The 21,527-nt window shown below is 40.1% G+C and overlaps 1 protein-coding gene across 1 annotated transcript in view; it reads right to left on the bottom strand.

The window, feature by feature from the left end:
• The window catches only part of LOC138762464 (inactive dipeptidyl peptidase 10-like), a 497,046-nt gene that overhangs the window by 325,242 nt on the left and 150,277 nt on the right, over positions 1 to 21,527 (bottom strand). The window contains exon 3 of the mRNA XM_069936223.1: positions 11,943 to 12,017. Within this exon, the coding sequence (XP_069792324.1) occupies positions 11,943 to 12,017 (75 nt within the window). The remainder of the gene's footprint in view (positions 1 to 11,942; positions 12,018 to 21,527) is intronic.

The following is a 21,527-nucleotide window of genomic DNA, read 5'->3' as shown; positions in this document are numbered from 1 at the left end:
CTATCAAGGGAAATGGAAGATTGGGCCTGTGGTGGGCTAATAGCTTTAGCCATGGGAGTCCTCGAAGATGTGAGATGAGCTATCAGAGTGGGAAGGATGGGGTGTGATGGATTCCAACTAATTGAGCAGAACATATACTGCCAGAGTTTACTCAGTAATCAGGTTTTCAATAGCATTCCATGGTATTTCACACAAAACTGTTGCACCATGTGACAGAATTTGTGCTTATTCTCTTGAAATTCAAACAGAAATCACACAAAATGTAAAATGTGGTTTGATCAATGCATTTTAAATGTTAATGCTATCTTTACATAGTCAAGAAATTCTCCTCCATCATTCTACCTAAAATTGCCCTGATAAAATCTTTTTATTTTCCATCACCGTAACAACAGATCATTTCTTCCTTGCATGTTGAATTTTCTAACTTTAGCAAGGATGATGGTGCAAAGTTTTCGGAAGTCATCGAGCCCAGTTGAGAGACAGTCAAGTCAGAGGTCAGATAATGCGCATCAGCTGTGACTCACTCGGTAGCATTTTCACCTCTGAATTAAGTATGGGCTCAAGTTCAACGAAAGACTTTCCGAACATTATCTGATCAATGGGATTCCATTGCTACATTATTGGAAGAGATGCCTTGTGGAATGAGATAGTAATCAGTTTATGTTAATTTGTCAGTACTCAAGAGACAAAGAGCTGGGAGAGGAACTCAGCCGGTCTGGATTGGGTGTTTCTTTAGCATTTGTGCGTGTCCAAAATGGAGACAATACAGTTGATGTGCATGGCAAGATTGGCTCAGGTCAGAGGGGTTAAGTAGCTGCATGAGAGAGTAATCTTGTATCACTGCCTTGATCTCCATGGAACAGCATTTGGATTGGTCTTTGAATTGCACTAAAGGTGCACCTTCAGATTGATCAAACAAAGAGACAATTCTGATTTTGTTTTCAGCTATGAACAATTTTTAAAAAAAATTATTGAGTTGATCGGCAAGCCAAAAAAAATTGAAACAATTTACAAATAGAGGTGCAGGGAAACCACAGAGCAGCTATCATTCGAAGTGCAGAAGATCATGCAGTTATTAAAAAAAAAAAGCAGATTTAGCCTTATTGTACAAAAAGCAGAGGTTTGTGATCCCTCCATTAAAGGTGAAGGCATAACTAAACTTCAGTACCAATCAGTTGTTTATTTTCATGTGTGTTCATGCAAGGTATTAATTTCCAATCAATGTTTTGATCAGAAAGACTTTGCCAGCCATTAAGACTTGCAACCATGTCCCTGTTTCACTGAACTTGCCACCTCTGGATCTCGAAAGCCATGTTGCTGGCCCACTTCTCAGTACCAAGAGGCCAAGCCCTGAATGGCAGCAGGACATCCAACAATGTAACTTAGTCACATGGTGAGGCTACTTGTGAACTTCTTGCACTAGCTTTGATTAGTAGTGAACACCTGACCTCAACTTTACCTTCCATCACAGCTGTCAAGTTTTTTTCTATGTATTTAAATGTATCTGACAACAGAAACATTCAAATTCAATTAAAAATGAAATATAAAGATTCATAACTATTAATAATAATGTCTATACATCTTGTCATTGTTATTATGTCCAGCACAAATAATCAGAATCACTTTGCATCCACCATTAAATTATCAATCCCTGCAAGAGTGAATTTCAACCTTTTATCATCCACAGATGACCTCACATATACCTTTACTTACCACAGACCACCTATAACAAACTCAAGGTCACCAATAGGGTAAGGAGCTGGACAAAGGTCAGCTTGAGTCACTTCCCAGACCATCAATCAGATTTTTCTCTTGGTGGGCACATTTTTCAGAATTTTGGTTTATCAAATTAACATCCTTGTTTATTATTTCTGTAATATCTGTCTTTGCCACAGGCCACTTACAACAATTCCAAAGACCATTAATGTTTCATGGAGTGCAGGTTGAAAAATACTGCTCTAAAACCTTTTTTGAAGAGGTGACTAGAAAGGTTGATGAAGGAAGAGCAGTTGATGCAATCTATTTGGATTTTAGTAAGGCTTTTGATAAGGTTCCACATGAAAGTTTAGCGAGGAAGGTTCAGTCTCTAGGGATTAATATAGAGATAGTTAGATGGGTTCAGGGATGGCTGGATGATAGGCACCAGAGAGTCATGGTGGCAACTGTCTGTCTGGATGGAGGCCAGTGACAAGCGGTGTGCCTCAGGGATCGGTGTTGGGTCCTTTGTTGTTCATCATTTATATTAATGATTTGGATGATGAGGTGGCAAATTGGGTGAGTAAATATGCAGACGATACATAAATAGGGGGAGTTGTGGATAGTGAGGAGAGTTTTCATGGACTACAGAAGGAATTGGACTGTTTGGAAAGGAGGGCTGAAAAGTGGCAGATGGAGTTTAATGCAGATAAGTGTGAGGTGCTTCATTTTGGTAGGAATAACCAAAATAGGATGTATGCAGTGAGGGGAGGGCATTGAGTAATGCAGAGGAACAGAGGGACCTTGGAATAATAGTTCAGTGTTCCTTAAAGGTGGATTCCCATGTCGATAGGGTGGTGAAGAAAGCTTTTGATATGCTGGCCTTTATAAATCATAACATAGAATATAGGAGCTGGGGGGGCTGATGTTAAGACTGTTTAAGGCATTGGTGAGGCCAGATTTGGAGTATTGTGTGCCGTTCTGGTCTCCAAATTATAGGAAGGATAAAAATAAGGTTGAGAGGGTACAAAGAAGGTTTATAAAAACGTTGCCTGGATTGCAGTATCGTGAATACAGAGAAAGACTGAGTAGACTGGGACTTTATTCATTGGAGCGTAGAAGGTTGAGAGGAAATTTGATAGAGGTATTTAAAATTATGAGGGGAATAGAGAAGATGTGAATAGCCTCTTTCCCTTGAAGGTAGGGGATATTGGAACAAGGTGTCATAAGTTAAGGATTAGGGGGCAAAACTTTAGGAGTAATATAAGAGAATGCTTCTTCACTCAGAGAGTGGTGACTGAGTGGAAAGATTGCTGCAGGATCAATTCTGAGGATGCTAGATGAGTACATGGTTGATAGGGGATTGGAGGGTTACAGGCAAGGGAATGGGTCATTGTACCTTCAGAATCGGTGCAGACTAGAAGGGCCGATATGGCCTATTTCCGTACTGTAAATTGTTATATGGTTATAAAATATTAATGAAACTGTAAAGCTGAACATATTCAAACTAATTTTCCTGCTGAAAAACTGACAGAACAAAATTCTAATCTTTGTGTGTAAACCTACCATGATTTTGTTTTTCACAGAAGCAGGCAGATGGGCAATTGTGCATAAAAGAACTCGTGAAAAGAAAATGCTCCTTCTGACTATCATCATTGCAAACCTATCACTGATACTTTGGCAGCTCTGACAAAGATGTTATTAGTTAATTTTGCTTTTACCAACTGTGAGATCCTCTGAATACCTCTGGCAGAGTTGTGGAAGGATTGGGAGGTGAAAAGATTGTGGGTGATGGGGACTGACCAGGTCAAATTGCTTGCATATGTTGTGACGGACACCTTTGAAGTCCCTAATATTCTTCCATGTCAAAGCAGCTCATCATTCATTGATTATATCTATCTAATGCAAGGTCTGATTGATCGCAATTGGCTTTCTTTTTCATTAGGAAGACACAAAACCTGTGAGCAGAAGATATGGAATTTGTTCCTTCTGTACTTTACATCCCTAATGCTGATTTTAGGCCTGACATCAGAGGTGCAGTTTAAGGCATCTCAAATATCACCCAAGCCAAGCTGATAAATCAGATAGATCTGACAGAGTTCCAAACTAGACTAAACTTCCAAAATGCAAATGGCATTTCTGAAGTGTTGGAGAAGCAATCAAATTTTGCACAAATCGTGTAAACACACTTATACCGGACCAGGCCACTCAGCAGCAGGTGCTGATCATGTTGTCATGTTTTGCTCTTGTGATTCAGCGTCCATAATTATCAATTTGTACACTCTCCAATTTTGTTCGCTATGTTGGAAGTTTAATAAATGAAAATGCTACAACAGAAATTTAGTATCAACATCTCTATCTTTCTTTAAATTGACATTGTATAAATAATAAACTTTATCTCTTTGGGTGGTAATACAGATGCAAGAAATGATTTCAGAAGTTTGAAACTGGCTTCCAGATGCGTGAACAACTTTATTAGTCTTAACTCCTACCCATTACACTCGCACCAAGCCCACAGTACAGATTAAGATTCGCCCTAGGATGTATAACATTGTTTATGGCTGGTTTGTACCATTTCATATTAATCAAATCCTGTCTGTGAAAGTGGAGAGAGGAATTGGAAGTAATGCAAAGGTAATACCTTGAAAATCATTTTCATTGCAAATTAGAAGTATCAATTGAAGTTATTAAGCAAGAGCTATATTCTTTCCAAAAATAGAGCAAATAATATTGAAGAGCAAGTTAAGTTTGCCAATGTAGACTTCCAGTTGAATCTGTTTCATGCCCTGATTGGACAACCATATTTAGTACAATCATCTTAAATAACATTTTTAATTTTTCTTCCTCCATGTTATGAGTTAACTGGCTAATATTATTCAGCTCACTAGAAGATCTAAATGTGAGCGTCGATTGGTTTGCACACATCATGTTACTATCTACTTCTGTTACAGATCTCAAAATACCTCAAAACTATGCTTCACCTGACAAAATTGTATCCTATTATCTGCGCACAGAGACTATTCTGCACGGACCTAAATGTGGTGAACTGAATGATTTCTTATGGCAGAAATGTTTAACCAGAACTATTTTTTAAAATGGTCTGTACAGAACTTACTGCTTAAATTCAAATGTTTTGTCACAATCATTGGATGTATTTAAATGGCATAGTGAGCAATATCAAGGTAATCCAACATTATCTTCAGAACAGAGGCCCATAAATTAATGCACTAAGTTGAATGGACAGAGTTCTACCTTCAGTTGAACTCTTAAGGTTACATTTCAAGAGTGAAAAGGTGTCTTAATTCAAATGTCTTAATTTTTCTTACAATCTAATTGTAAAACAAATTTGTAAAATGACACAAACAGCCCTTTTATTAATAAATTTCAGAGATAATCATAAAGTGGATTTTTTTGGAAGTTAATTCTTGAAGAGTTTACTGTTTACTAAGTGGCTTTACTAAACACATTTGCCTCTATATTGTTAGAGTTCAATTAAGAAGCTATGGGGAATAATGAATCTCATGGCATTATGGGACAATTACGACTTTGGATAGGTAGCTGTTCAAGCTCGCAAGCTAGTGGAACAGCCTAGTACATCACAGGCAAAACACTCCCCACTGAGTACATCTACATACCGTCGGCGAGCACCAGAAGTATTCAAGGATCCAATCAGCCAGGACATGCTCTGTTCTTGCTGTTGACATCAGAAAATAGGTCTAGGTTCCACAAGACTCATACCATGAGGTTCAGGAACAATTGCTACCCCTCCACCATCAGACTCTTAAACAACAAACTCAAACGGACTCTGATTTTGCACATTATTTAGTACTCAATATTATTTTTCTGTATTGCAGTATGTATACACTTCTTTCTTGTTCACATTTCTCTCTTTTGTATAAATATATTTTCTTGAGTTCAGTTTTTTTTGTATTACTGGTAAGTAGCGATTATGCCTGGTCCATAGGGGAAAAAAAAAATCAGGGTTGTATGTAATGTCATGTATGTACTCGGACAATAAATCTGAACCTTGAGCTTTTGAACTTTGAAGATCATATAAAAAGCAGATTATTTTTATAGAAGTTAAACTCCTTAAATGGAGAAACTTGGAGATGAACAGATGAAGACTCCGAGAGAAGAATGCAAGACAAGTCAGATGATTACTTCAATGATGTTTACTCATTGATTTTAATAATGTACAGACACACCAAACAATCTCTACTGTTTCTCCTTCAAAACAAATGTTCCAAAGACTATTCACCACACTATCACTTTTCCAAAAAAACAATTAAAGCATGTAAAGTTTGTGAAAGTGCAATGAACCAAATTGAGCTCAGAATTTGGTGGCGGTTTTCTAGGGAACAGCTACAAGTATTCAGAGTGTTATTTACTCCCTTGTCCATGGACTCCATCCCAATGTTGGAATCTGACCTCAATGACATCAGCAAATTCCTAATATCCAGCTCTGACTCTGGATCAAATATGATAATAGATCCAATATACTGCCCATCCAGCCCTGAGGGTTTATAAAAGATGTGGCATATAAATAAGCTAGAATGCCTTCAAATTCAATGATATCATTTGCCTGAACATTAGCAACCCAACAAAACAGCACTTATCAGGGGTAAGGTGCACATACGTACACAACAATACACAATACATAATAAACTCACACACACACACGCTTCCCTCCACAATGTTAGATGTTAGGGACAAATACACATTTTGTTTCCTTTATTTACCCCTGTGCTCCATAGTTTTAAATTTATAATCAAAAGATTCAAATGTAATTAAAATGCACATTCCAGATTTTATTCAAGGTTATTTGTATACCTTTTGATTTGACCACAATATGTATATAGGAATGATTTACTTGGTTACAGGATACTGTTCATCAATCTCACAGCCGACAGGAAGAAGTTATTTGCCAGCCTGATTTTGATGATCTTGTACCTCCTTCTTGATTGAGGCAAAGGTCACAGATAGTCAATGCTGGGTGGAAAGAGTCCTCAATAATTCTTTGAGCACCATTTAAACAGCATTCATGGTAAATATAATAATTTGATGATACTCTACATTTCCTTCCAGTCAGATGGTTTGCAGTACCACACGACAAAATGTAGTCAGTCAGGACGTACTCGATTGTACTCCTGTAAAACGTTGTCAAGACGAGAGCCAGTACTCTTGCCCTCCTCAACGTCCTTAGGAAGTGTAGGCATTGCTGTGCCTTCCTGACTAATAAGGAGGTGCTGTAGGTCCAGGATAGGTCATCACTTATATCCATGCCAAGTAACTTTGTGCCCTCCACGAAGATCACTAATCTTTTTTGAATAGGGGAGTTCAGGTTAGTTTTTTTTTATTTCAATGTTGTTTGTTCTCTATTAATTTATATTAGTTTAATGTATCTATCCATTTTCTCAATAATTTAACTTATGAGTATACATCGTGTATTTTTATTTCCTTTTGTCTGGTAAGAATCACATCTTAAATTACAACAACAATGCAGAAAAGTTTTTACCCAGCTTTAAATCTTGCAAAACATTTGTTTTTAAGGAAGAAAAGATGATTGTGTGGAGTTGTACATTTGATGCATGTGGACCATCTAAGTTATTACAGATGTTATCAGGAGTCCATTTATTTCCCAATCTGCTCCAATCAGTCTCAACTTTGAAATCTTGTGGGTGTGACCTCAGGATGACTTAATCTCCATCACAAATTTTCTCGCTTTCCAAAGCAAGTATCACTAACTGCTGATGCAACTCATGACCTTTATCTTATCCATCATCAGTATTGGCCAACTCTAATGCATTAGTGACCACTTCATAGCTTAAATCAGAAAGTTGATATATCACATTGAACTTGCACAGTAAACCAGGTGGTTAGAGACCTTTTTGGTGTTTTCAGGGAAACTGTCGTTTGCTTAAAATCTGGGAGATCCTGGATAGACTGGGGAAGCTAGGGGAAATGCTTTGATGCCAATTTAGAAGCATTTCATTTGACAGGATAATTTTAAATTAAAAAATATTATAAACACTTGTGAATTAGCAACAACTTATGAGGTTGGGTTATTTTGTTGAAAAATATTATTTATTTAAGATAGATTCAAGGATAATAATGTCTCTTAAATTGTACAATAGTTATTAAAAGAACAGACTTGAAAAAAAGATCTATGGATTATAGTTAAATGTTCATGAAATGTCACAAGTCCTTTGAGATTGCTGCCAGGAAAATGCAAGAGCTAGGACTATTCAAGTTAAAATGAAGGCTTTCAATTATATTATGTATTGGCTATATTATTGTGATAGGACAGATCTATCATCAATGTATATAGTGTATATAGTTACTGTATCTAGACTGTGCTTACAGCGATTGGCTGAGAGCTAAGCCACGCCTACTGTCTGGGCCTTAAAGGGTTGTGTCCCTAGCCAGATCGGATCATTCCGGACTGGTCGGCCACCTGTGAAGAGCTCCTGTCTTTTGCTAATAAAAGCCTTGGTTTGGATCAACAAGTCTTTGATTCTTTCGACTAGCTCTACAATTATATTATATTATATTATGTTTAATGGGCTATTTTCCTTTGATATCACTACTAATTAGTTTAATTACTCCCCCTTTCCTTAAATATTTTACATATTAATTGTTCAAAAATTATCATCAATTCTCCTTGGACCATTCATTAGTTCGGCTAAAGCAATTTCTGTAAACCTTGTGCATTTAATCTTGTGATGTGTCTATTTTAAACGATGGGATCTTAAAAAGTCTGCCTTCCAGATATTAAAATCACTGATCTGTTGAAATAGTTTTGTGCTTTAATCTCATCAAAACATTCATACATTTTAACAAACTTCCACCTAAGCAGCTTTGTACTGTTTATTTTAAGATTAGCCATCACTCCGAGCGAATAATATCTCTCACGGTGGAAACTGCCTATCTGTCACCTTAGTCACAAAAATCTGCATTTTCCAATATGTTATCAAACACCTTTGATTGGCGCAGCATTAATGTAGATAGTGCAATCGTACATGGCCTTGAATTGGCAACAATGATCAAAATTAAAGATATTTCTTACTTCTCCATGTTGCAGTTCTGCAAAAATGTAAACTGTAATGAAAACCATTGCAATTACAGTTTTCTTTTAAATTTTGTATTTTACCCTTTAATAGACTATATAATCAAATTCCGAATAACTTTGCACTGATTTTATTAGCACAAGTGTGCCTGGTGTACACTTATTTAATGGTACTGAAATGACATCAGCTGGATTTGGGGGAAACCCTCTCTTTTATTCTAGTCACTTTCAGATGGCCAAAATCCCTGATTGTAAAGCCGCATATTATGCCAATATGCGGCTGTCGGGAGGCCACTTGGCACCTGCCAGGCGAACTTTGTAACCCTCCTCCAGGAGGGATAGTCATTGGAGCACTGAGGTCACCCCTGCACATGAATGCAGTCGCCTGAAAGCGGCTACTAAGGGGGATGACAGTCAGCTGGTGAGCGCCTGACAGATCCCCTTCCAGCTTCCCCTGCCACCCCTGCATGGGACGTCAGGTCAGGGGCAGCCAGCGTGGGCTGTTAGGCTACCCCGCTCTCCCAACGGCCCAACATGGGACCCCACACTGTGGAGCGGCCTGCGCGGGCTGTCAGTGCAGGGATTTCCATCTTTCCCAGTAGCCCGACGTGGGTCTCCGCACCCGCTCTCCTGGTGGCCTGGTGTGGGTCCCCACGGCCACTCTCCCAGTGGTCCAGCTTGGGTCGCCACACCCACTTTCTCATCAGCATGACGTGAGTCCTCGCACTGTGGGACGGCCAGCATGGGGGGTCAATGTGGGGATGTCCCCATCCCTGTGGCCCGGCGTGGGTCCCCGTACCCGCGCTCCTGGAGGCCCGGCATGGCTCCCCGCACCCGCTTTCCCGCTGGCCCGGCGTGGGTCCCCACGCTGTGGGGCGGCCGGCACGGGCTGTCAGTGTGGGGAGGTCCCGCACGGGGTGTCTCCATGCTGGTGGCCCATGGTGTCGGGCTGTTGGGAGAGCTGGGCAGTGGTATCAGTGTGGGAACGCCACGTGCGGCACATCCCCGCATTGATAGCTTGCACTGGCTGTCCAGCTCTGACAACCAGCCATCCCAAACCTGGCAGCCCGAAGGGACAGGAGCCAGAATGTGCTCAGAGGCGCATCCGGTGCAGCTGTTCCTTCAGGTAGCCAGCGCTGCACTTTTAGCACTGCCACCTGAATGGCAATTCAAAGGGCCACTTTTGTTTCTGCAGGCACATTCTTGGCGGAGAATGCACCTGAAGAAGCCTTTTGTTTCACTATTTGCAACTGCGGTTTCAACTTTCAAGAATTTTAAGCTTTAGAATGTATTTCCTCAACCTCTGGCTATTAGAGGCCTTTAGGTTCTTTAAGTCTTATAATTCTGGTCAAACTTTTAATAATTACCCTTGATTTATGCATGACTTTTTGTAGATATTTGTTTGATAATAGAATTATGGAGTCAAAGAGAGTCTATTTGGCTGAACACATCCACACTGATCATCATGTACCCATCCATTCTAATCTAATTTACCACAGACCGCTCTGGCTTGTTTTATGAAGATACCACTTTGCTACCTGCCAGACATCTGGCAGCACATCTGTGGCAAAATTAAAACTTTTCTTTCAGGACCCGTTTAATCTTCCTTGCCTTCCATAACAGCCTATTGTGCATCTCACCAGGCCCTAGGGATTCATTTACATTTATGTCCAGTAATGCATCTAATACATTTTTCTTTTTAATGTTAAGAGTGCCCTAGACTATTACATTCTCCCTCCCTGAAATCTGCTGTCTCAATATTTTTCATCTTAGTTAATACAGATGAATAGATTTCATTTAAGACATGACCCACATCCTTGAGCTGTGTATGCAGGCTGTACTTTTGATCCCTGCATGGATCCCTCCTCTTTCCCCCGTTACCCTCCCAATATGAACAAAATAACAGGATTTTCCTTAACTTTTGATCCCTGCATGGATCCCTCTTCTTTCCCCCGTTACCCTCCCAAGATGAACATAGTAACAAAATAACAGGATTTTCCTTAACCTTTGATCCCTGCATGGATCCCTCTTCTTTCCCCCGTTACCCTCCCAAGATGAACATAGGAACAAAATAACAGGATTTTCCCGAACCTTAACTGTGATATTTCGTTATAGCCCACCATCCCCAAACACACTGAATACTGAACAAGTTGATATCTCTAGCTGTGGTTAGGTAAACCAGGGCAACAAGATTAAGTCATTTGATAAGAGCCCAGTTGATCTGATGGTGCAGGGTATGTCAAAGAGAAGTTTTTTTTTATTAGAGGGATCACAGCTATTTTGTTTCAATTATTTTTAAATGTTTTAATCATACTTAAAAATGTAATAATGTAATTTGTTCCCCCAATTGTTTAATGGGTTTTGAATTTGGTAGCTTTTCCATCAGTTACAGTTATTTTTCAACCAGCTTATGGTCAGCTCCATTCTGGCCCACCCTGTACTATCACTTTGCAGAGTCATATTCGCAGGAGGTAGACAACCAACAGCAAATTGGCAGAAATCCTCAAAATGTTAAGCTTCTCCCATTTTCTTAGCAGCATTTGGAGGTAGCTTGCACATTATGTTCTAGATATTTATCTATATTTTTACAGGAATTTCATGTTTTTCAACAGGTTTGATCTGCCTAATTCCAGGACACTAAACAAATTTCCTTTGAATGCTGGTAAAATATTTCAGATGGTACCACTAACAAAAACTTCACACGTTAAAACAGAAGAATTTAAAAGCATATTATAAGAGAGATACTTCACATTCCTACAAAGGCAATGATGGATCAGTCAACAGTGCATTCATCATTGTTCATATTGAAGGGGAGAATCATTATATTTGTTAATATTTCTTGTTCCTCTTTAGCCATTTTTTAATTTTAACAGCTGTTATGACTTACAAAGAGTTTAAAAAAACACAAGTGAATTTTGAGCTGAATCAAACCTCCATTTCCAGTCAGAGGGAACAAACAATATATTTGCATTGGAGAAAAGACATAATATCTTGCAAATATTCATATCCTAATTTTCATGATATAACAACCAAAATAATCAAACAGAATAATAGCTGAGAACATTGCAATGAGTATCCTGACCTCTTTATCTTATAAAATGCATTTGTCACACCAGCAACCAATCACATTACAGAAAGCTACTTAAAAGTTTCTACTTAATGGAATTAAATTATGTCTTACCTGTTTGACATCATATGCAAGAAGAACAAATCTGAGATCTGGGGAGACAGAGTATTTTGTGGCTTTAAAAGTTACCTATAAATAGAAAAATATAAAAATCAACTGAAATGCTTAACAATTTTAATATTTCTATTAAAAAATGAAATCATTTCAGTTTTCTCCTTTGCAGGTAGTTTACATTTCTGTTACAAGATGAAGTAAGATTCTCACGACTTAAATTATTTGCATAATATTAAGACCAGATCTTAAAACCAGTCAGCAACACAAGGGAAAGAAAGAATAGGGATGTATTATAATCAGCGCCTTGAAGAGCATTGGACTCGGGACATAGGGGATTGGAGGAGGATATTTTGGGGGAGAAATTCAGACCGATGACTTACGGAGGAGCTAGTGGAGTTGTTCAAGTGAACCGGTACGGAGTTGAAGGGCCGACATGGCCTGTTTCCGTGCTGTATACGGTTATATGGTTATATGGTTATAAAGGTGAATCTTCGAGAGTTGCAGCTGTTTATACCAGGTTATGAATTGGCAAAATATTTTACATTAACCCTCTTTCCAACCTTATTGCATGCAATCAGAGCAAGTAAAGTAATTCAGAACCTTCCCACTTGTTGCTTTAACACTTTTGGTTTTAGGTTGTTGATGTGACAGAGATCATATGGAGAGGGATAAATTTCATTAATATATGAGACTCTGTAATGTATCTAACATATTTCACTGCCAAAGAAAACATTGGCTGTCTAAAACATCCTGTCACCACTGTAAAATTAAACACTTGGTGAATCATTGCCTTAGTAATAAAGTTTTTACTGTCCTGAGATCTCTGTATAACCATTTTCTTGGCTTCGTTATTTGCATTAAATCTTTTCTCTCAGCAGTGGAATACATAAAAATGTATGGGGTTATTCAAAAGAAATGAATGTCTCAGCTGTCAAGAGCTATGGCTCATCCAGTATTTCTAAGAGTATGTCTATTTATATGAGATATTTTCTGTCCCTTCCACAATACAAGAATACATTTCAATGGGAAATTAAATTCTGAAAAGGTGGTTGGCTGGAAATTCATCTCCTGTTGGGGGCAATGATCCCATGATATTACCACATCAGAGAGGTGGACTCTCTCCACAAAATTCATTCAATCGAAGTTAAATTGTATGAATTTCAGAACTTGACTACAATCTGGTGGAAATGAGGACATGTGTTACAAGTAGGAGCACAGTTGCAGCTGAATTGCTGATACAAAGCAAGAACCAAACCCATGATTTATCGTAAAAATCACAAAATATCCCTTTGAATGTTAAAGCACCAAAAACAAGAAACAATTTTTTCAAGCAATACCATGAAAGGGGTGGGGTTAGTTTATTAGATGAATGCAGAAAGCTTAAACAAATACATTTTGTTTAAGAGACAATATGAGAATCACTTTCCCAGCTTGATGGAGGGCAACCCAGTTAGGCTGTGTAACAGCAAAATATACAATTTTGCCATTATAGAAATGAGCCTGGAAACCTCTTATATATATTTGAATTCTAGGATGGCTATATATGGTAATTCAACAAATCAGTGGTGTCATTGAGGTGTACAAATATCCTCCACTTGTTGACCACATTGCTGCCTATTCAATATCATTAAAAAATGCCCGGTGCACATTAAACAAGCGAAAGTGTGGATGCATCAATAAAAGTTGTGCTTATGTCAGATACAACAAAATTTAAAATGATCCTTCGCCTCTTAAACAAGTGGAGTAGGTATTAGCAGCTTTTCTTAAAGTGAATCTGAGCTGGAATTTTGAGAATGGCAGCACATGTCCTCATTTATTTTAGACATCATTTTTAAGGACATGCAAATTAGAAGTGGAAGATAAGACATCCTCACTTACAGATTCAGAAACTGGTGAGGTATTAATGATAGTCAGTGCTACTAGAGTTAAGTTCTTGGTCCTTAGACATAGTGCTGCAAGAAATTTCGGAGGAAGGGTCCCTGACCTGAAACATTAACCTTTTTTTTCTTTCCACAGATGCTGCTTGTCCGGCTGAGTTCTTGCAGCATTTTCTTTATTTTTGGTTGCAGATTCATGCATCTGTTCCCCCCCCCCCCCCCCAATAAGAACTTCACCTGACCTCTACAAATTAAGTGCTGCAGCAATCTGCACGTCCAGGCATCTTGCCAGTTATTCAATCACAACTTTCAACAGACTGCACTGTACCTGCTGACACAACTTGGTGCAAGGAAAGCTTATGTAAGTAGATCAGATTTAAGCTCTACTGTTATGCCATCACTGTTCATGATTGTAGTGGCCAATCAAACAGCAGAGGAGGAGGAAGTTCCAAGGAACATTCAGATCCTCAGTGATACCATCACTGTTCATGATTGTAGTGGACAATCAAACCGCAGAGGAGGAGGAAGTTCCAAGGAACATTCAGATCCTCAGTGATAGAAGAGTCCAGTGTATGAGCACAAAAGAAAAGCCAAAGCATTTGTAAAATGTGTTCATCTAAAGTGCTCAATGGCTGATCTATCTTGGCTTCTTTCTGAGACACATTGGATACTGTTGATGCTGGTATCTGAAAGCTCAACACAAACCATTGGAGGAATTCGGAAATTTGAGCAGCATCTCATTGGAAGCAAATAACAACAAAAAAAATATGGTTGACATTTCAGGCCAAAACCCTTCATTGAGACTTTATTCATGGAGGAGAGAACCCATTGTAAAGAGGACAGAGTGGGAGGGAAAGGGAATGGGCCCATAACTGGTGAACCAGATAGGGGCAGTAGATTGTCAGATGTAAACAAAGGAAGTGAGAGACAAGAAAAACAAAGGGATCAAGTGCAGAAGATACCGGGTGGAGTGGGCGATGAGAAAACAAGGGCTGCCAGTGCAAGACGAGAAGATGATTAGAAAGCTCTCTACTCACCAAGTCTGTGTTTGACTACATTGGGGCGTCTTCCTGGTCTGATCTCAATTTTCAACAAAATTGGATCCCTTATTTGGATTACATGAGTTTACAATTTTAAATTCTCTGGCCATATTGTGGTGGTGTTGTTCTAATCCATGGTAATTAATTATGTTATTATGGCTTGCATCTCCTTTCCTTTTTTTTTCTTTCCTCTCTTTCTTTGGGTGTTAGGTTAGTGGGTTATGAGGGTTGGGTATAGGGGGGATAGAGTGGGGGAAAGGGTTGTTATGGGAGGAGGGATGTAGCATGATACATATACCATTAATTTTCATTGACAATATGTATTATTTTCTTAATTATATGCATCATGGTTTAATACTTTAAATAAAATATTCCAAAAAAAAAACCCATCTGCATTGGGATGTGGGAGGAAACTGGAACACCATGAAGAAACTCAAAAGAAGAAAGTTCAAACTCCACACGGACAGCACCTGATATGCTTTGGATCCTGTGTCAAGCGATCTCACCTATTGCCACCCAAAGGCCTTTCTACCTGTCAGATACAGGTCACAAGTGCAATGGAGTATTCTCCATTTCCCTGATGATTGTAGCTTGAACAACACTCAAGAAGCTATATATTATCCACGACAAAACAACCTGCTTGATCTAAATATGGGAATTCTCTATCCAGTAGCATTATGACTGCAGCAGTTCACAATTACAATTCATTATTCAATGGCAACCAGAGATGGGCTACAATGACTGGACTTGGCCAAAAGACAAACCTCTCCTAAAAATTAAAAAATAACCAGTAGAACACAAGGAATAGGAGTGAACAGGAGTGGGCATGTATATCTGCTCTCTTTAACTTGAACAGAAGAAACCTGTCTGACCTTAACCAGAACAGTCATGCTGAGGCCCCGGGTAGTAACAAAGTTAAAATGATAAGACCCTCAAACTTGTCTGATAAAATTCCTGCAAGTAAGATTAAAGTGAACTCAGAGTCCGTCTTTACTAACTCAGAAAGAGGATTAGAATAATAACATCATTAGAATTTCCAACACCTCTACGATGATTCCATTTGTGATTACATATCCCCTTCCCCTCCAAGAAAGCTCACTGTAAGCTGACACATCAGCAACTTATCTTCTAGCTAGACATATTCCAGTTTTCTGGACTGCATTGAGATCAGTAATTTCAGATAATGAGCCTACCTGACTTCATCACATTTCTTGCAGTCATAGCTGTTTTTCCCTTCTTTCAGTAAGTTTAGAATTTCTTCCTCTGTTCTTGTTTATGAATCCTTCTCTTGTCTCCTTCATGAGCCTTGGCTACCCTCTTTCAGCTTACTAATTCTGATTTTATTGCTTTTCTCTTAACACCATCACAAGACCTTCCTTTCATTGTCTCTGCCCTTCTCCCCCTTTCCCAGCACAGAAATCACAGCTCAGGGCCCAAGTATTGTAGGGGGAGCTGCCTCAATGACTATCGCCCAGTAGCACTAACTTCTACTGTGATGAAATGCATTGAGAGGCTGGTCATGGCCAGAATTCACATGTACCTAAGCAAAGATCTGGATCCACAGCAATTCACCTATTGTCACTATCGCTCCACAGCAGACGCAATATCGCTGGCTCTCCACTCAGTTCTGGATCACATCGAAAACAGCAATTCATACATACGTCTGCTCTTCATCAGCTACACTTTGGTCTTCAATACCATTATTCCCTCAATGTTGGTCAAGAAGCTACAAACTCTAGGCTTCTGTACTCCACACTGCAACTGGATCCTTGACTTCCTCATTGGAAGACCACAGTCAGTACAAATTGGAAACAACGTCTCCTCCTCACTGATTATCAACACAGGCACATCCCAAGGCTGCGTGCTTAGCCCACTGCTCTACTCATTATATACCATGACTGTATGGCTAGACACAATTCCAATGCCATCTACAAGTTTGCCAATGACACCACAGTTTTCTGCAGAATCACACCAGCAATGAGGAAGCGTGAAGGAGGGAGAGAGATATCAGCCCATTGAATGGTGTAACGACAACAACCTTACTCTCAATATCAGGAAAACCAAGGAGATGATTGTGGAATTCAGGAGGAAGTCAGGGAAACATGGCCCAGTCTGAGGGCTCAGTAGTGGTTAGGTTCAAGAACTTCAAATTCCTGGGTGTCGACATCTCTGAGGATCTGTCCTGGAGTCTCCACATTAATGCAATCACAAAGAAGGCTCGCCAGCGGCTATATATTGTGAGGTGTCTGAGGAGATTCAGTACATCCCCGAAGACTCTCGTAAACTTCTACAGGTGTACCATGGAGAGCATCCTGCCTGCAATGGAGGTGCCAACTCTCAGGACAAGAATAAACTCCTGAAGTTGTTAACTCGGCCTGTGATATCACAGGTACTAGACTTCACTCCATCAAGGACATCAACATGAGGCAGAGTCTTAAAAAGGCAGCCTCTATCCTCAAAGACCCCCCCCACCCAGGCCACGCCCTTTTCTCTTTGTAATGGTTGGGGAAAAGGTACAGGAGCCTAAAGACGAGCACTCAGCGGCTTTCTTCCCCACTGCCATCAGATTCCTGAATAATCAATGAACCAAAGACACTGCCTTAATTTTCATCGTAATGTTATGAGATGGTTATAATATGAATATTTGCATTATGATGCTGTCACAAAATGGTGAATTTCATGACTTGTTCATCACAATAAATTCTGATTCTTCCTGTTACCATCAGGAAGGAGGGACAGGAGCCTGAAGACACACAATCAACTTGACAAAAAAAAACCCAGCTTCTTCCCGTTTGCCATCAGATTTTTGAATGGATAATGAATTTATGGACACTCTCAATTTTTCTCTTTTATTGCATGAGTTTTTTTTTAAATCTCATGTTTATGAAATTGTAATTTTTATAACTTATTCTGCACAATACTTCGCCACAAACATTTTCATGATAATATACCTAATTTTGATTCTGATTTAATTTTTTGATAATTGCAGGAAGTGAATGGTTTGTAATTAGATTTATTTTCTCTGTATAATCGACAGATTCATTGATTTTTCACACTCACACATTTATCTTCCATATTTTTACAAATCATGGACCAATTGTTATATGTTTTCTTCATTTTCTTCTTTTATTTCATGGTATTTGGCTCTGAAGATTTGTTAAGCAATTATCTACATTCTTTCTCACCTACTGTGCACAGTTACGATTGAAAACTTTTATAATTTTGTTTCCACTTAAGCCAGGAATATATTCCATCCATTCATGCTGGAATTTCCTGCTCCAGTGATTTAAGCTGCTTTGTGACTCCATCTGTCTTCCTTGATGGGCATTGGTTGCTCCACAGCACCAAATGCTTCACCTCCTCTTCGTGCAGCTTGCTACACCTTGCAGAGCCGAATGATCCGTGGAATATCTCAGCATTATTGAACTCTAAGACACCACAGGACACCAAAGTCCATTCGGGCTAAAATTGAGATGTATTCCCACTTTCTAGATCTTGCTTCACAGCCTTGTAGTTCTTCAGGAGCTCACTTTGGAACTTTTTAAATGTGATATCTGTTTCTGCCTCCACTCCCCTTTTTGACTGCAAGATCCAGACCCTACTCTTTGAGTCAAATTTTAAAAATAGTTTAATCACTCTACAAAATGGAATAATGTTTCTGCTGTTTAAGCTTCACTTAAAACATCCCTCCTCCCCATCTCCCAGACTCCCTTGCTTCAAAGAAACCACTCCAGCCTAGTCAACATCTCCTCGTAAATCCACCAGCTTTGACAATTCATCAAGTCTTCTCCATATCCACTCCAATGCTACTACACCCTTCCCAAACTCTGGTGACCAGAACTGTACACAATACTTTTATTGGCATTTGAGATAGTTCTCCGATGATCTTCCTGCTCTACTTTCTGTTGCTTGTATGCTTTCTTAACCATTTGATCTACCTATCCTTCTATCTTCAGTTATTTTTGATGTGCTTCTCCAAATAGTTCTGTTTAGTTTAGTTTATTTATATAGCACATTTAAAACAATTCACATTGACCATAGTGCTGTACAGATCATAATTTGCATCTTAACTTAAACAGCTACTTAAAGTCAGAATAAAACAGGTACCCGAGGAACAGAATTGTACCTACAACATGGTAACAATCAACAGTCACCTCAAAATGCTTGCAAATAAAAATACAACCTCAACCTGGATTTAAAAGAGTTAAAGGAAGGGGCTGATTTGATGGAGGGACGAATGTCATTCCACAGTTTGGGGACTGCAATAGCGAAAGTGTGATCTTCCCTGAGTTTGCGATTTGAGCTAATCTGAGGGGTCTTGAAGTGGAGTAGGGCATTAGGAGATTGGTAATGTAAGATGAGGCTGGTCCATTATGGGCTTTGTCAACAAACTGGAGAATTTTAAAATCTATCCTAAGCCGTACTGGCAGCCTGTAGAGGGAAGCAAGAATAGAGGTGATATAGTCCCTCGTCTTTGCTCCTATCAGGAGCCTGGCTGCACCATTCTGCACCAGTTGTAGATGGGATAAATGACAACCGACTAATTCCCATATATAGAGAGTTAGCCTAAATGGGAGAAAATGAGGGTGTAGATAACTTTCACGAGGTCTTTCGGTGACAGGAATGATTTGATTTTGGTGGACTGACCTTTACCTTGCCAAGGCCAGTCAACAGCTCTAAGACACCTCCTCCTATCAACCCCTTCACCACACATCATGTAATTGTCTCCAAAACAAGCTCCAACCTCATCACCTCCCCTCCACAGCTACCAACCTCATTCTCTCCCACACACACACTGCCCGTTTCTACCTCCTATCCAAGATACACAGACCCAACCATCCAGGTAGACCCATTGTTTCTGCCTGCTCCTGCTCCACTGAACTAGTTTCATCCTACCTTGACTCTATCTTTTCTCCCCTGGTCACATGCCCTCCATCTCCTCAATGTCTGGATTCCCCGAACTGGATTCCTCATCTTCACAATGGGCATCCAGCGTCAGCGCCAAGGGGGCACATTCAGGGGCATCACCCCACCCCCAACTGAGGTTTTGTGCCTGCCTCCAACCACACATGGTGACCCATCCACCTGCAGGCCAAGCCTTTAGCACAAAACATTTTTCATGAAATTTTTTTAATATTAAAACTTACCTGTTATCTAAATAAATTTAATTGAAATACAAACAGAAATAGGAAAGGAAAATATTTATGCTCATGATGACAGAAGGGACATTTGTTGTAATGTGTGTAACGTGAATGCACATGTGATGTGGCACCACATTTAATAGTGGCAGGGCAGAGTGCGACTGTGGCAGTGCATGGAGACAGGTAGGTACTGCCAGTACCAACCCCCTCCTCCATTGTGCAGGTTTTAGAGCACAAGAGTGTTCCCATTTACAGTTAACCAATGCCTCCTGCTGACAATTGCTCTGGCGCTGACCCTGTGGATGTCCAATCCCTTTATACCTCTATCCCCCCACACAGATGGTCTGAAAGCACTTCATTTCTTCCTGGTCCAAAGACCTGAACAGTCAGCCTCTACCACCACCTTCCTCTACCTGGCAGAACTTGTCCTCACTCTAAATAACCTCTTCAATTCATCCCACTTCCTCTAAATCAAAAGAGTAGCCATGGGTACCTGCATGGGTCCTAGCTATGCCTGCCTGTTTGTAGGCTTTATGGAGCAATCCACGCTGCAAGCTTACACAGACAAGACCCCAAACTCTTCCTCTGTTATATAGATGACTACATCGGGGATGCCTCATGCACTGACGATGAGCTTGTCAACTTCATCCACTTGGCGTCCAACTTCCACCCTGATCTCAAACTCACTTGGTCCATCTCCGACAATACTCTCCCCTTCCTGGATCTCTCTGCCTCCATCTCAGGAGACAACCTTTCCTCTGACATATAATACAAACACTCCAACTCTCACAACTACCTGGACTACACTTCCTCACATCCTGCTTTCTCCAACTCCGCCGCATCTATTCCCAAGATGAGGTCTTCCAAGTCAGAGCCCTTGAAATGACCGCCTTTTTTCACAAACGTTGGTTCGACTCCACCACTATCTACTCAGCACTCATCCACATCTCCTCAATTTCCCGCTCATCTGCCCTGGACCCCTCTGTCCCCAGACGCAACCAACATAGAATCCCCCTCATCCTCACCTATCACCCCAGCAGCCTCCGCATCCAACACAAAATCCACCAGAATTTTCGGCTCTTACTACAGGATCTCACCTCCAGACACATTCTTCCCTCTCCTCCCCTCTCGGCCTCCCACAGGAATCACTCCTTCCGCAATTCCCTCGTGCACCCATCCCTCCCCAACCATCACACTCTCAATACCTTTCCCTGCACCCGTAGGAGGTGCAATACTTGCACCCACACCTCCTCCCTCACCCTGGTCCAGGGCCTCAAACAGGCCTTTCATGTGAAGCAGCACGTCACTTGAACATCCAGATGACTTACCAGTATTTAGTGCATCCGATGCATCCTTTGTGGCATTCTCCACTTTGGAGAGACTGGTCACAGACTGAAGATCGCCTAGCCTCAGCATCTCCTCTCCATTCACAATCACAGCAACCTCCCAGTGGCCAACCACTTCAATTCCAAGTCACACTCTTGAGTTCACATGTCTGTCATTCCCTTATGTACTGTTTCACCATGA

This window comes from Narcine bancroftii, chromosome 4, assembly GCF_036971445.1.
Source record: "Narcine bancroftii isolate sNarBan1 chromosome 4, sNarBan1.hap1, whole genome shotgun sequence".
NCBI classification, from domain to species: Eukaryota; Metazoa; Chordata; class Chondrichthyes; order Torpediniformes; family Narcinidae; genus Narcine; species Narcine bancroftii.
The sequence above is the reverse complement of the archived record's forward strand: the minus strand, read 5'-3'. Positions and strand labels throughout refer to the sequence as shown.